This window comes from Desmodus rotundus, chromosome 1 (genome assembly GCF_022682495.2).
Source record: "Desmodus rotundus isolate HL8 chromosome 1, HLdesRot8A.1, whole genome shotgun sequence".
In the NCBI taxonomy this organism is placed as follows: domain Eukaryota; kingdom Metazoa; phylum Chordata; class Mammalia; order Chiroptera; family Phyllostomidae; genus Desmodus; species Desmodus rotundus.
In genome coordinates, this window is record NC_071387.1 from 52,044,616 (window position 1) to 52,061,465 (window position 16,850).

The 16,850-nt window shown below is 35.8% G+C and overlaps 1 protein-coding gene across 13 annotated transcripts in view; it reads right to left on the reverse strand.

The window, feature by feature from the left end:
* The window catches only part of RFX3 (regulatory factor X3), a 274,106-nt gene that overhangs the window by 145,148 nt on the left and 112,108 nt on the right, over window positions 1–16,850 (reverse strand). For all 13 annotated transcript variants that reach the window (XM_024555052.4, XM_045191054.2, XM_045191047.2 and 10 more), the window contains one exon: window positions 10,604–10,728. In XM_024555052.4, coding sequence (XP_024410820.1) covers window positions 10,604–10,720 — 117 coding nt within the window. In that variant the 5' untranslated portion in view covers window positions 10,721–10,728. The remainder of the gene's footprint in view (window positions 1–10,603; window positions 10,729–16,850) is intronic.

The following is a 16,850-nucleotide window of genomic DNA, read 5'->3' on the forward strand; positions in this document are numbered from 1 at the left end:
GTTCTTTGCCATGGGACTGCCATGTATTGACTATGTCAATATACTTAAACCATTTAAGTTTTTCTTGTCATTACTTACCTGACTGCTTTATCTGTGCAGGGTATAACTTAAGAGTTCAGGATCTGAAGTTGGATGATTTTGACTTCTGACTTAAAAAAAAATCACGGCTGAGGGAAGGTAATATTTTAGTTTAAATGTCAGGTTTAGGATTTAGCACAGAGCTACTAGTCAACCAGGACAAAGAGGGTAGCTCTGTTTGCTCTAAATAGAAGTCTATCAGCTTCTAAGGGCTGTATATAAGAAAAATGAGCCATCATAGTCTCTACAGAAATGGCTCTGACTGATGTCAACACAAGTCTTTAAAGAAAATAAACAGGTATTACGTGTGTTTATTTCTAAAATCAGCCCTAGAAAAAAGGAAAGGCAAAATGATAATTTTTCATGGATAGCAAAAGATATGTGTTAAGTGTTCATGGACTTAATGTTCTGATATATAGCTTTGATGCAGGTATTGAGCTAGAAGAATTCTTCCTGCTACAAAAGAGTCCAGGAGAGATGATTTTCAAACTGTGCTCTATATAACCCTAGAGGTTCCACAAAAGCATCTGAGGAACTGCTGTCAGGAGCAAGAGAAAGCTAAGTGGATGAAGCTCACTGGCACATGAAAGCTAAGGGGACATGAAGCTCATGTCCTCTCCCCTCCACACACACACACTGATTCAGTTAGAGGAGCTCAGTTTTTGTATTATTTAGTATCTCTATGAAAGAAGACTTTGTAAAAAAGAATTATTCATTAAACAAATAATACAAATAAGTCCCACTCCCAAAAGAAATACAACATCAGTCCCACACACATACATTTTGTAATTACTGCCTTAGCGTATACTACTCAGCTGTAAGCAGAGGCTGTCAAGGCCAAATGCCAATTATCCAAAGTACATAATTTAAAGTCTTGGAGCCTAATTTCCCTCACCTGTAAGAGAGCATAATACCATCTACTTTGCAGGTTGTTATAAGCTTTAGAAATAAAGAGGCAAACATCAACACAGGAAATGGCACACAACTGGCGCTCAGTTCATGGCAGCTACAATTATTATGATTCGTTGCTTCAACTGGATTTCTGACAAGAAAAATATTGAAATTGATAGTTGGATAAGCAAATTGGATATTCATAGGAAACATACAATGAGGTGTGTCCAGAAGGTATCCAGCCATGTAATATGAAAAATAGAGACATTTTTTGAAGAAGATACAAAATATAAGAAACATTATACACAGAACAATGACTACTCAGTCCCCTTCAAAGTAGGCACCTTGGGACCTCACAGTCTTCCAATCACCATAAGCTGCCCCATAGTATTTTCCTGAATCTCATCAATGGTCTGAAATCTCTTCCCTTTCAAAGGTGATTTTAGTTTTGGGAAAAGCCAGAAGTCACAGGGCACCAAATCTGGACTGTAGGGGGACTGAGTCACCTGGGTGATTTCATGTTTCACCAAAAACTGCAAAAGACATGATGCGTGAGTCACTGTATTGTCACAGTGAAGCTGTCAATCACCAGTTGCTCAGAGCTGCAGCCTTCTGAATCACTGGAATAGTTTCCACAGAGGAATGTTCAAGCTTGATATAATATTAACGCAGATTGATTGCTCTATTTGCTCAGTCACTTTGAATGCCACTGCCACACAGTACACATGCTCACTCAACAGCATCTACCATGCTCACTGACTAGTACAGTGAAGCTGTCATTGTTTACGCATGTGCATTCCAGTCCACTCTCCTTGGCTGCCACCTTACATCAATGTTGCCCAAACTGTTTTCCTTATATTAAGAATGGCTGGACTTTTTCAGACCTCATATATTCTAAGACCAAAATGATGAAGTCAACTAAAATTAGTCTAACAACTAAGTGATTTGTTGAAGAAGAAAATTCAGGTGTGGAAGGTCCTTCAGAATAGCTGAACAAAATGAATAGTTTTAAGTTTCGTCTAACTAGAAAACCAAATTCCAATCAGGCTAGCAAAGATATCATTCTCACCTTAATTTGCTACAACACCACACATGATCAAAAATTGTAATATTTCTTGAGCTGAACAAAATACTGGAGATATTCCTGATCTTTAGTAAGAAATACTCTGGCATTTTCTGTAGTCACTATGGTGACTGCGCTGGGTTTCCATCCAGGGTGGAGAAGACCAATACTGCTCCTGCTGGTCACACCACACCAAGCTGGGGTCCGTTCTGATCTGGAGCCTGAGCCTCTCTAACTCACACAAATCCAGACACATACAAGGAAGGACCAGAGGTTATTGTTTAGCAAAGCAAATGGAAGCAACTTGTTTTAAGACTAAAACAGATACAGAGGATGAGTTACTTGAGAGTGATGGGAAACAGAAGACCACAGACCAAATCTTATATAAAAGGGAATTTTAAAAAAACAATATTCGCCATATAAAATTAGTACTACTACTACTACTACTGACAGTGATAATAGAATAGAAATAAAAATATTTATTAAAAGTTTATTTTATCCCAGGTGCTGTCCTAAATTATTTAATATTTGTAGCTAAATATAAGCTATATGTTATTATCCCTATTTTATATATGTCTCAGAAGGTTAATAATTTATTTAAAGTTATATAAGTAGAAATAACTAGAGCCAAGATTTGAACCCATACCTTCTAACTATGAATATCACTTCCAGTCTCTACAAAACCTGCTTTTCAAGATGAAGCCCTCAAAGAAATAAAAGGGGAAGCCTTAAAGCCATTGAAGAAGAGAGATATGATAGTCAATAATATCAAGTGTCAAAAACATCCAGAAATATCCTACAGAATATTTCTTGATTTGGCCCTGTCCAAAGTACACTGTATCCCTAGCTGTATAGGCAGCATCCAAATTTCATAGGATTAAAAAGTGGTTAGATAAAGGGAAAATGCAGACGAGTATAGGTTTCTTTATCAAGAAAGTTGGCAGTAGGAGAATACTTAAAGAAAGATGTCAACTGAACAGGGAACAGAATGAATATACTAGGGAAAAGACAGATGTAAAGACACCACAGTGGGTCATCTGACTCAACCTCCCACAAGAGGTTCTTGTGCAACATTGTTCTACATCCCTCACTTCCTGGAACCCTTACCTCCCTATGCAGATGCCCTGATTTTCCTTGAGTTCTTCCATGCTTTTCTCTCTTAGAAATACCCTCTTCCAGTTTGTTTTTCTTGTAAACTCCAACTTTTTCTTCACCACACAGCTCAGAAGTCATACCTCGATAGAGATATTACTGTCCCTTATTCTCAAGAACAATTTCCATGTTTACTCCTGAGGCAGTTTGTATCCAATGCTATAACAACAATATGTATCTCCCTCAACACTTCACTTCCTATAGTCATGTATCATGGCAAATCACCTTTCAAACGTCAGCATTTAACATGGTGCCTGGGATATTCCTCTTAAAATATGACATCCCAAACTATGATAACAATGATCTAATACTAAACGAGAAAATGCTTTTAAAGTCACTTAACAGAGTAAAAAAAATTTATTACTGAACTATTTAAATAATGGAGATCTTATTTCTACAAATATTCAGTAGAGAGAGTCTACTATAGGGACTTCATATTGGATTGGTACAGCAAAATTTATTTCAATTGTAGATCAGCATGTTCCTTCAAAATACCTTACATTTTATATTGAATACTAAAAACTAGCAGTTCTGGTTCTAAAAATAAATAAGCTCTTCAAGAGCTAAAATCATCGCCTTTTGTTTTTTTACAAAAAGACACTCAACTGGAATTCATTTAAAAACGTAACCCCATCTTTTAGCATGTCTGCCACAGTCTTAATTATGAGAACACTGTCCCTTTAGGGAACCAAGCCAATGGGAATCAAATCCCGAGTAAGAGCAAATCAGAGAAAAATATCTTTGTGTCTATTGATTATATGAGATAATAGTCTCAAATGAAAGGAATTCTATTCATATCCATCCAAGCTAGGATGCTCAGAAAGCAAACCTATTGACTCTGAACAGAAAGACAAGATAAATACAAGAATGATAGAGTATACTACCTCAGGTTTCGCTCTCCAAACTACCGCAGAGACCCACTTAAGATACTATTGATCAAATTTTGATCCAGTAATATTCTACTATGGATTTAACATACTATGAGCAGTCTATTTTTGCCTTAATCACTATTCATTGCTTCCAGAAAAAGAATTTTTCATGGGTATATTACAAATTATCATGGTTTCTTTCTGGTTATGATGATATACTACATCACAGGAATATGGCAAACAGAAATGAGGACAGAAATGACCCACTGTTGAAGCTGGGGTCTAAAATGAGGATCTCAGCAGTAGTCATATCAAACATTAACTCCTAAAATCTATTTCTTAAAGGTGTGGCATCATTTTAAAGATACTCCAGGATCTACTGGAGAAGATTAATTTAAAATTTATCCTTCTGGAAGACTTCCCTTTGTGTAGAACCTAACTGACAATTTTGATCGGGTCTGTTTCCCAAACAAAATGTCACTAATCCTGTTGACCACAGGAATAACAGACTCACTCTCCAGGATATACTGTAACTCACATGGGATGCTAAATATGGGACAGATTGATAGAACCAAAAAGAAATTTTACAGCCAGATAGGTATTCTATTCTTTGATAATTCAAATTATAGACAAAAAGTCATTGCCTAAATAGGGGATTTATATAAAAACAAAGATTCTTATCTAAATACAATCTTGAAATGAGCTTTTATCACATTAAAAGAGATATCAATGTCCTGGTTACTTGTCAAAGACCCTTTAGAAACAGACTGAGTCCCTGGGAAGGAAAATGTAGACTGCAATCTGTGATGATAAAAGAATTAGAACAAAGTTGGCAGATTCCACGGGGGTGGGGGGAAGAATCTTTCTTTGGACTCAGATAAAATCTCCTCAACCCCAGGGTTCCACTGTTCCTCAGGTATTATGTTTAGAAGAAGCAGTACAGAGGCAACACACTTGCCCTCTTTGAAAGAAATGATATGTGTCCATTCCAAGGAAAAGGAAAAACAGGCAGAGAGGTAGAGAGAGGAGGAACCATAATTGAGAGCTCTGAAAAATGAGAAACCTGAAAGGGAGAAAAAAGTCTTGGAACCTCGGTTAAAGGTGGTTTAGAAATTATTCTCAATGTCAGCAGCATTTGTGGAACAACTGAAGATTAAAACAAAAAATGAAAGTCTAGGTTCTATTTTACAAAGACTCTAAACTGCCAGCTATGGGAAAGAATGGAATAATAGGAAGGCATCTCTCTTTTTCCCTCTTCCATATTTTTAATGCAGTTCTAGGGCAATTGGGATCAGAAGATATCTCATATTTACACATAAAATGACCAATCTGAAGACTAACGTGCGAGGAACTCTAAAACAGTCAGTGAAGGCAGGGGAAGGGGAAGGAAGAATAGCTCATTTCTGGTCATAGTCTACAGAGATCCATCAAGCCAAAAGGTCTTCTTATAAAAATAGATAGGATAGGTAACATCAAAATTTTAGTTTCTAATCAAGATACAGAACTTGAATATTTTTACAGGTTTTAGTGAATTGGGCAACAACGCCTATATTTGGAAGCTGTGATTCTCGGTTTTATGAAATAGTGAAAAACTGCAAAAGATAAAAATTTTGATAAAGTATTACATAACAAGACCTTGCAATCTTTGCTCAGAATTTCCCATTCCTGCCTATTGTCTAAGGAACGGTGATAATAAGTTGACTCTGACAACACTTAGAGTAAATGAAAAACCATGGAAGTAATTTTAGAATCAACATTTTATTTGGCAGTGATAAAGTGAAATTAGAGCACTTAAGAATTTAAAGGAATAGAACTACATATTATGATCTTAAGATTTTCATATATATAGGAAATATATATAAATATATATAAAATTTTCATTGGAAATATATATAGTAAGATCACATTATGATCTTAACATTTTCACCTATATATTGGAATGCTGGTTTCTCAGCATTCCAATATACGTAATTTTACATATCTCAACATTTAAAAAAATTTGCTCTAGGCTTTCTCTTTACATCAAAGTAGTCAAAGCAAGGACACAACGAAAAGTTTAATCAACAAGAGTAACTACCCTTGACATCAATGCCATGATTTCAATATCCATTTTGGGTCAGTGACAAAAGCTAGAAGACTTTAAAGGTATTCTACTGCAGTTTAAAAACTCACGATGACATTGGCACATTAATAATACAAAGATTATAGACAAGTCAGAGCAATAAGAAATTACGAGAGCACTAATCTCATCAGTTATAGACAATTTACATCCACAGGGACACTGTGAGAATGCACCAGGGAGATTCAAAGTTAACACTGTTCCAGTGAAAAAAACTACAGGCATCTCCAGATAAATATCGCACTAATCTACTATGTGAAATAAAATACTTTGCTGACAAAAAGAAAATGAGAGTTCTTGGTATTAAGGGGATGTAAGGTTATCACCTGCCTTGAATGTCCAATAAGAAAGAAAGAAAGAAATTGAGGAACTGAAAAAATATGCCTTTGGGAATGAGCCATATGGCATAGTACAATGTTTTTCAAAGTGTGGTCCGTGTGTACATGAGATTATTTTTTATGAGGAGATGAACAAAGTGTGTGTGTATGTATAATCTATTTATGGCTGGTGATGCTGATTTTTCTCTTCTAGTAGCAATTTAATTTTGGGTTTTTAAAAGATGGGTCTAATACAAAAAATGACTCTATTTAAGAAGCAAGCAGATCCCCTCATCGATCCCATGCCATGAGGTGACTGGTCTCCACAACTTTGGTGAAAGTTTGGAGGTTTATGTTTTGATTTAATCTCTGCACTGAGGAAGACCAAGCACAGGTAATGTTGATGCCGTATATAAAAAAAGAAGGACTAACTGAATTAGTACAAGAAATACCCAGCTGTCTTCCCCTATTCATCTCCTAGGAGCCATTTATCTACTAGGTAGGAAGCTACAGAACTCTTCTTAAAAATATGAACAGCCCAAGAGGAAAAACAAAGATACTAAACATCAGAGGGTCTCCAATTAAAAAGCCTGGAAGATGACTCTATATTGAGGTCAACGAGACCTACTGATACATTCAAACCAACTTTTTATCCACAGAATTTTAAATATGAATAAACATCCAAAGATTATCAGACATTGAGAACAGCTTCTAAAATGAATGACAGACACAAAAAATGTAGCTTAAAAAAACTGGCTAAATAAACAGAGACAGGCCCTGGCTGGTGTGGCTCAGTGGGTTGAGTGCCAGCCTGCGAACCGAAGTGTTGCATTCCCAGTCAGGGCACATGCCTGGGCTGTGGGCCAGGCCCCCAGGAGGGGCGCACCAGAGGCAACCACACACTGATGTTTCCCTCCCTCTCTTTCTCCCTCCCTTCCCCTCTCTAAAAATAAATAAAATCTTAAAAAAAATAAACAGACGCTAATGTTTAAAAAATTAGTATCTTCAGAAAGATAAAAAGATATAATCAAGAAATAAAATGATATTATGAAAAGGTACAGGAAATTTTTTGAAAGCTCTTGAAAATTACAACTAAAACAGCAGAGTGAAAAATAATAGATAAGCTGGAAGATGAAATTCAAAGTAGAACAAAAAAGTCCAAGATGTGAAAAAGGAGAAAGAGAGGAGGTGATCATAAATGAAATAAATTTGATAATGAAAACATTGAAAAATTTTTGCCAGAACTGAATAACATGAATGTTCAGATTGAAAAGGACCACAAAGGTTCCAGCACAATGTACAAAAATAGGCTCACATCAAGGCACACAACATAAGTTTCAAGAAACTGGGATTTAAAACATTCTGTAAAGTTTCAGAGAGAATAATAAATCACATAGGACACATACAAAGGATCGGCAATCATAATAGTGTTTGACTTTTCCATATCAATCCTGCAAACCAGAACATACTGAAGTAAGCCTTTCAAAATTCTAAATAAAATTATTTCCAAACCAAAAGTCTATACTTATCCAACTACCAAACAATGATAATTAAATTCTTTCTCAGACACACAAGAGCTCGAACATTTACCATTTGTTAGGAAGTTACTGGAAGTTGTGTTCAAGCAAATCAAGACTTTAAGACACTTATCTAGGGTCTTAAGGAAAGCTAATATAAGAAAACCCCAGGATGATGGCAAAGGAGACCCAAGGTAGGAGCTAACCACAGCAAACTGAATCCAGACTGGAGTAGGTCAGAGTGCTCTGAGAGACTTCTTTAAGAAAATATCTGATCATTAAATCCAGTGAGTTTTATAGGTAAGAGAGATAATCACAGCTTACTACATGACTAGATTTGAATAGTTTGTTGTGTGTGTGTGTGTGTATATATGTACATATACATGCACATACATACATTTACATACACACTCACATTGAGTAAATGGTCTACCAAAATTAAAATATAACTATTAGGTTGCTCTGGCCAGGTGGTTCAGTTGGTTGGAGCATTGTCCCATACACCTAAACGTAGCAGGTTCGATCCCTGTCAGGGCAATTGCCCAGGTTGCAGGTTCAATCCCCGGTTGGGACCAATATTTCTCTCACATTGATGTTTCTCTTTCTTTCTGTCCCTCTCTCTTTCTCTCCCTCTTCCCCTTCCTTTCTCTCTAAAAATCAATACACATCCTTGGGTGAGGATTATAAAACGTGTGTGTGTGTGTGTATGTATGTGTATACATTATATACATATATTAGGTGGAAACCTATGAAATTGTTTGTGTAGATGATAACCTGCATACAGTCCTATCTAGTATACTACGAGAGATGGAAAGTGTGTGTGTGTGTGTGTGTGTGTGTGTGTGTGTCGTAGGGACCAGGAAGAGGGCCATGGTAAAATAATTCTTAAAACTAAAATAATAAAAAAAATTAAAGTAAGTAGTATTTTCGAAGACGTGGAAGTCAATATCAAAATAATAGGAAGAAAGACAAAAGTCGTTGTCTCTGAGAGGTTCATGGGATTAGAGGTAAGTTGAGGGCTGTTTTTTTTTAATAACATACTTGCTGAACTAGTTGACTCTTTACACTACTATGTAAGACCTGTAGTAATCATCTTATGATATCTAAATTCAATATACAGTTTCTAAAAAAGGAGAAAAGAAACGGAGGGAGGAAAAAAAGGGTCCAGGAGACAGGGCCATTTTAATGTCTCAAGAGGGCACTTTCTGGAGCAAGAACAGGATGTCCACCACATTGCTGCCAGAGACAGACACTTCTGAGGCCAGTCTTCATCCACAAATGAGACAGAAACACTGCCCTCACTGTTCCCTGGGTATGTCATATGCTACCCTTTTCTGAATAATGTTTATAGAGTCTTGAAACAGGGATGACATCAATAATAGCAGAGGCTTTTAAAACACCATTTTGGGGAGATTAATTTTTAATAATAAAAAAAGGTAAAAAGGATAAGAAACACAATTAATAGATTTAAACATATGAAACTTGTTTTTACAGATCACAACTACATATAATTCAACCTAATAACCTGCAAGAGTAAAAATGTGTATGTGTTTTGTGTGTTTGGGTGTGTGTGTGTATGTGGGGTAGACACCAGGAAGAAGTGTGTGCTACAGTTAAAAAAAAAAAAGACTTCAGATGTCTATTTACCCTGAGACTCAAAGACCCTTCATGATTCTTAGCACTCCCCCTGCCAAGCCCACCTCTACCTCCTAGAAAGAATAAAACCTTGAATCCCTCTGCCTATCAGTTAGGAAAAGATATCCCTCTCCCTAACTGCTTATTTATAATTCTAAGAGCAGCATATGCTAAAGATTCTCCTTGATACTAAGAAATTACAGGCAAATCTCAAATTTCAAAATACTTCATTACATGATCTTTCTCACTTATTTTCTCACCACTCTTTAGAAGAAATGACAGACCAATGTGTTCACAACCCGCATGCAGAACTATCAGCTGGCATGAATAGCATTATTTTGTTAGTATCTTTCAAAAAAAAGCCAAGTGTCGAATATGAATAAGCCCTGTAGTAAACATGTGATGAGGAATTCATTCTCAGTTTTTTGAATGAAATGAATCAGAATCCAGACCTGTAAGATAATTTAATTTTCATTAAACAGTATTTATCAGTCACCCAGGCACTTTCTAAAATATCACAAAGGCAAAATCTCTTCCTTTGTGAGTTACAGCCATTTTCTCCTTTATTAAGAAGTTCTGTGAGTCAATTACATAAAAATATTATTGCTGACATTTCAATATGAAAAAATAAGAAGTTAAGATAAAGAATAGGGAAAGGTGAAGAGGAAGCTAAAACCTTAGGATGGTCTAGTCAGAAACAAATGTTCTCTTTAAGAGTTAAGAGGCTCTTACAGGATAGGAATTATGGTTTGAATATCTACCTTTGTATTCCCTACATTCCAACACAAAAAGAACCTAGAATTGGAAACGCTCGTGAAACATTTGCTGAATTAACCTCTTAAGTGAACTAGGCCTATCTTAGCACCCACTGTGCCAGAAGCATAATCCAAGTCATCGCTGAACACAGCCGTGTCTGCACAGTGCAAGGCACAGCACCTTCTCTGAGAACAGCAGCTACTTACCTGTTGTTGTACTGGTACTTGCTGTACCACCTGCGTAGGCACTGCTGCTTGACTAGCCACAGATGTCTGTAAAGTCACTGTCGAACCTGTGTCAGACCCAGTCTCTGATGTCTGCATGATGGTCTCTGAAATATTAAAATAGAAAAAGTTCAAAACGCTCCCTTTGCATGACTAGTGGCATTACATTTGTTCTCAATATCCTATGCTGACACTTTTAACTCTCAGAATACTTCTTACTCCAACATACTGTTATGATATTCCATGCATATTTATAGTTATTTTCACCATTTTTTAAATATAGAAAATTACTAATCCAGATTTTTTAAATCCCCATTAGCACCTCATTATCTTGAGGTTATAAAGGTTGAACTTCACTGAAATCTACCTTCCTTAGTTAGGTCTTATCTGTGATAAATTGTTTCAACTAACTTATAAACTATAGCCCAAAATTATGTGAAGCTATTCAATTCTCAGAACACAAACTTTAACTGTATACAAATATGTTGTAAACTGTACATTCTAGGCACTTTTATAGACTATTAGGATATCACCAGAGGTGTACAATTTAGGAAAAACTATTTCTAAGGTCTTTCCAACTTTCAAACTTGCTATTCATTGATTTATAAAGATTAGTATATATCCAAAAACCAATTGATATACCCTAAACTTAGCCAAAGGATCAAGCTCACTAATTTTCCATGATATGATATGGTAATAAAATCAAAGTTGAATTATGTTCTTACACAAAAATAGCTAATATCAATAATGTGTAATACTTTGAAAGATGGGTAAAGACCACAGTTATATAAATGAGATTTGTAAACAAAGACATGAGACATTTTCTCTTGTCATTCACAATTCAAAATGGCACCATCTTCAGTTCTCACGTGCCCACCTACTAACACAGGATCAGCACGTGCTCTAACTAAAGCGTGGTTTCTCAGACCTCCTGGCCTTGACACTCCCTTGTGCTACTTATATAGTCAATAGAACAAACATTATTTTTTTTTGCTCATGAGCAGGGACAAGAATTCTAATTTTCTTTCCTGGGGATAAACAATATTTAATTGGAACCTAAGAAAAATATTGCATTATGGTTTAAATCTGTGGACAATACGGTAAACATTAATTTTCCCTAAGAAAATTCTGAAAGCGTACTCAGCTCTTTCAAGTAGAAAATTAACCCCTCTCAGCATCTTTTGTTAACCAAACCTTTTCTATCATCTCAATCAGTTTTACAAATGGACCTCAGAAGACATCTAATCTACTCTTCTATTTTATAAATAAGGAAACTAAAGCCCAAAGAGGTTAAGAGACTCGCTCAAGGTGAAAGCAGTAGACATGGGATTAGGCCTCTTCACTTTGCATCTGTGCTTATTTTTCTTTCTAGGCCTTGACACTAGCATCACTTTAGGTGATTATTCTTATTCTTTTGTTAGTCAAAATCCTAAAGAAGCACAATAAACCTTATCACATACAAAAGATGTACTGGTAACAGCTAACACTGACTGAGTGTTTAACATATGCTAAGGACCTTCTAAATGCTTTACGTGTTAATTCATAAATGAATTAGCTTATGTAGCAATCCAATATTGCTGGTATGATTGGAAACTCCATTTACAGAGGAGGAAACTCAGGCACACAGAGTGAAGATGGCGCCCAGGGGTTTCAACTGAAGGAATGTGATGGGGACTATGGCTACCACCCCATTTATTTGGGTCAGCTAGTGTTCAGCTCCAAAAAATCATGAATTTGTAGAAAGGCTAAGCCATAGATGCCAGCTCTTCCAATTTTCCAAAAGAAGCTAAAATTTCAAATTTTTACATGAAACATCTCAAATGGTGGCTCATTTAAAAACAAAAACAAAAACATAGCATTGCTCTCCATGCAAATGCATGTAAACACATATCACTCTGTATAGTGTTGAGACCACAATATGCCCCAAAATGTTTCACAATGACGGTATTTGCTAGATAAAACTCTTACCTAATTAAGATTACTGAAAGACCATGGTTCTCAAAAATTGGGAAAGGGATACACACACATATTAGAAACCCTATCTGTGCTGCTGCTTCTTCTTTATTCCGTCATGGAGGGGAAAAGAATACCCCCCCCAAAAGCAAAAGCCAGCATCCTTTGATTCATTACTTATAGACTATTGATGTCATTTCTGCTACAGTGGAGGAGCTATTACTGAGAGTAAGGTGATGCCTTTACATAGGGAATGAGGAATGAACCAGATGTTAGATATTATCTTCAGTGAGGCTTTCTTAACCCCTCTTCCCAAATGTAATATAGGTGGTGGCCTTTGTCAGCATAGTACACAAGTGAGGAAGACTGAGGTTGTCAATTATGGCTTCTTCACTAAGTGACTTAATAGGTGGATGAGTTTCTTGCAGTAAAATAACTCACACTCAGACTTCCTCCTATTTATCCAAATGCTGGCTGGGAGCTTTATCTAGGCTCACTCATGTGTCTGTACATTGTACTGCATACCAGTCCACATAGCTGTTTATGATCTACGACCCATAACTTACTAAACCAACTGGCACATAGAGCCCGATCCAGGACAACCAAATAATTGTCCCAGAACATTTTCTATTTACTCTCAGATTACTGTTCACCATCTATTCCCTTGGCTCCTTAATTACAGGGTCACGCCAATTGGTAAGAACTTAAGTCTCTTCAATCTGTCTCCATTTTTACTTAATACACACAACTTCATTCTCCTCTTATTTCATTGTTGTCCTCAATATTAAGAGGCTCGTTTTGCCAAGGTCTTATGCCCTGAGAGGGTCTCAATCATATCGTTTCCAGAGATTGTCTCAAAAAAGTCATCACCAAAATTAATTCTCTCATTTAACAAGTCTTTCCCTGGTACCACGCAATGTGTTAAGCGCTGGAAGTACATATTATTTAATCCTCAGAAGACCCCCATTATGGATGGAAGTGTTATATTTTTAAAAGATTTTATTTATTTATTTTTAGAGAGGGGAAAGGAGGGAGAAAGAGAGGGAGAGAAACATCAATGTGTAGTTGCCTCTTGCACACCCCCCACTTGGGACCTGGCCTTCAACCCAGGCATGTACCCCAGCAAAAACTTTGGTTCACAGGCTGGTGCTCAATCCACTGAGCCACACCAGCCAGGGCAAAGGAAGTGTTATTATTTCTTCTTAACAAATGAGGAAACTGGGCACAGATGGACTAAATATCTTGCTAAAAGCCACACACATAGCTTCATATGGGAAGAGTCACAAGTCAAACCTAGATTTGTAGAACTCCGAAGCCTATGATGTCACCACTACATATATTTATTTTGCAATTATCATGCTGACAGGGGTTCCAAATGGAAAGCTAGAGACTATTGGTCTGAACAGCAAAGTCTTTGGGATTTTTAATCAATTGTATTTGATCTATACTTCCAATAACAAAGGACAGACATCTCTTTCATCTCTGATATTTAAATTAGGAAATATCCTCTCTCTTTCTACTGAGGCCATAATAAAACCCAACTAGTAAGAATTTTTCCAGGGGCATTCTAACTGATTAATTCTGAAGACCTGATTTAACTGCAGATCAATTGGAATGTTAAAGCATGTTTGAGGAATATAACCATCCTGCCAAATTTTACTCAACAGATCATTGAAATCTACTGATACATCCTGAGTATTCTGGTAGCTCACTTCTGCAGAGCAAGGATCATCACATGAGGGTAGCATCTTAGCATGCTTTACTTGGAGGTTTGGTTTCAGACCCACTATAAAGGTCTGTGTGTACATATGAGGCGTAACCATTCATCTACCGGGCGTTTCTGGTGCTTTGTTTATGTTTGGGAGTAATTTGGTTAGTTTAGTTCCTTCACAGTCTCCTTTCAAGTGATATTTGTTTATCAGTCACAAATGCAGTCACATTAATCCATTTTGATAAGCTAAATAAACCCCTGTAGTTTGTCCATGAAGTAGCCCATATGTAAATGAGTTGTATATTCTTGCAGGAGAGACATGTACAATTTCCGTCTAGTCATCCCTGCCTAATGTGGCTGTCAGGTGTGTCAAGAGCAACAGATGCTTGTTTGACAAAGGACCTTTTTATTCTGGCTAATTAAGCAGTTGGACACACCCGCCTGTTAACGGTTCTGCTTTGTACAGCCAGCTCTGGCTGAATCATGTGAATCTACAGCTAAATAGGCCACATTTTGAAAGAAGGCTAATTAACCCCTAGGAGAAGGAAAAGAATATTGAAAAAACCCAGCTGCTGAATGCGACAAGATTAGCATTTCTTCAACCTGATGGGCAAAACCTAGGCAAAGCAAATGTGTTTGGAACAAACATGCATTATTGCAAGTTTCAAGGCATTCAAATGTTCTTTGTAAAACTTCCTGAAGATTATTTAATACACTCAAATTCACAGTTGGATTCCTTTTATCACACACAATATACATGGCCAGATTAAATGGCTTAATAGTCCAACCTAATCAATTACTTATCAAACAGAACTATATTGCTGCTTAGTTTAAAAATAGGTAGTATCCAACTAATTTTTATTGAAGTTTTTCATACTGAAATAATTTGCTCTCCAAAAAACAGCAAAGTTTACAAAGTTTAGTTCTACTACACCAACTATCTTTTTTATTTTTTGCACTGAGGAATGTAACAGGTTTAATTCAGTACAGAAAATAAAGACATGTCACTTAATTTTCAGGTACAACAAAAACTTTCTTTTTTCTTAGTAAAAAACAATAAATATGCTGGTTTCAATTCCTACTTGAAACAAACAAAATTATGATAGTCACTTAATAGATGTAGTAAAAATAAATCACACCTAAAATGAGACATTCAAGGATAAATTATTTACTTAGAAACCTGTTTCAACATAAAAGCATAGGAACGCTATTTACAGGAGAAAATTTTTATAATAATATAAAATTAGTATTTCTGAAATACAGAACAAGGAGTTTAACACTGATGTGCTTTTTACACAGAGAAAGATCCCAAACCATAACTGAAGTTTAGCAGCATAAAAATTTTATTACTGACATTCTGATTAAGCATCACCTTTCTTGAATAAATGTTAGAAAATATTAATATACATAAAGCCCATAGCAATTGAAATCACTATTAAAATTAGACAACTAAAATAAGCCATGTTTTTTGGTGTGGAAAGGTGAAGGAGTTGCCAGTATATATGTTCCTGCACATAGAGTAATACAAAGTATATACATTTCTGGCTATTCTAGAGTAGATGATTAAAAATATTAAGATTATTCCAATTCTTAAAAAAACTAAAAATATTAAGCAACTTTCAAAGGTAATATAATGTAAAATAATGGGACATTATAGAAATTTCATATATATGGTTAAATAATGTGAAAATTTAATTTTTAACTTAAAAATATATTGAGTTGATTAATTTACCTACAAATGTAAAACACGATGACTTGTTTTTTTCCCCCATTTCACCTCATACAAATGAAAGAAATTGATTAAGCTATAGATTGTAGTTGGACTTTTTTACTTAAAATACACCTCTATGAAAAGTTTATTCATGGTAAAACATAGGGCTTTATCAAAACAATAAACCAAGTAACTAAAGGGATGTGAAAAGAAAATGCATGATTTTCTACATTATAAAAGTTCTGCCTCCCTATTTCAATTTGATGTTGTAATCCTCATAATTGTGTATAGTTGATCTTTTGTACTAAACTGATCGGTAGAAAAATGATGGAATGATAATAGTGTAGAGTGCTCAGCAGTCATCCTCCTGTGACAGTGACTAATGCTGGCGATGATTAATCAGCACAGTGGCAACACATACAGGTTGCCTGGGAAACTTTTTTCACTTTTCAAACAAAGATTTTCTCTTAACTAAATCTTACCTTGACTCAGAATATATTTTAAAAAATCCATTTCTTTGGAGAAGAAAAATAAAATTAAATTACTTTCATCTATGAACATATTATTGAAGCCAAACTGCTGGAGTGATGTAACAATTATTTTATTTATTTCTAGTTATCAAGAGAAGCTGTCATAAGTCACAGAGGTAATTTGGGGGAAAAGAGAACCAAGTGCTTGTCCAGTCTACTCCTGGTGCCATCCAGCATTTTCTCTCACTCATGTACATGAATTAATAGGCAAATCAGTCTTACCTAGATAACATATGTTAAAAATGGGCAGTGCTCAGGTAATAGATGAGACGAAAGAAAAATAAAACCAAACAAAAGCTTGTAAGTATCCTATGCTCTTTCCTA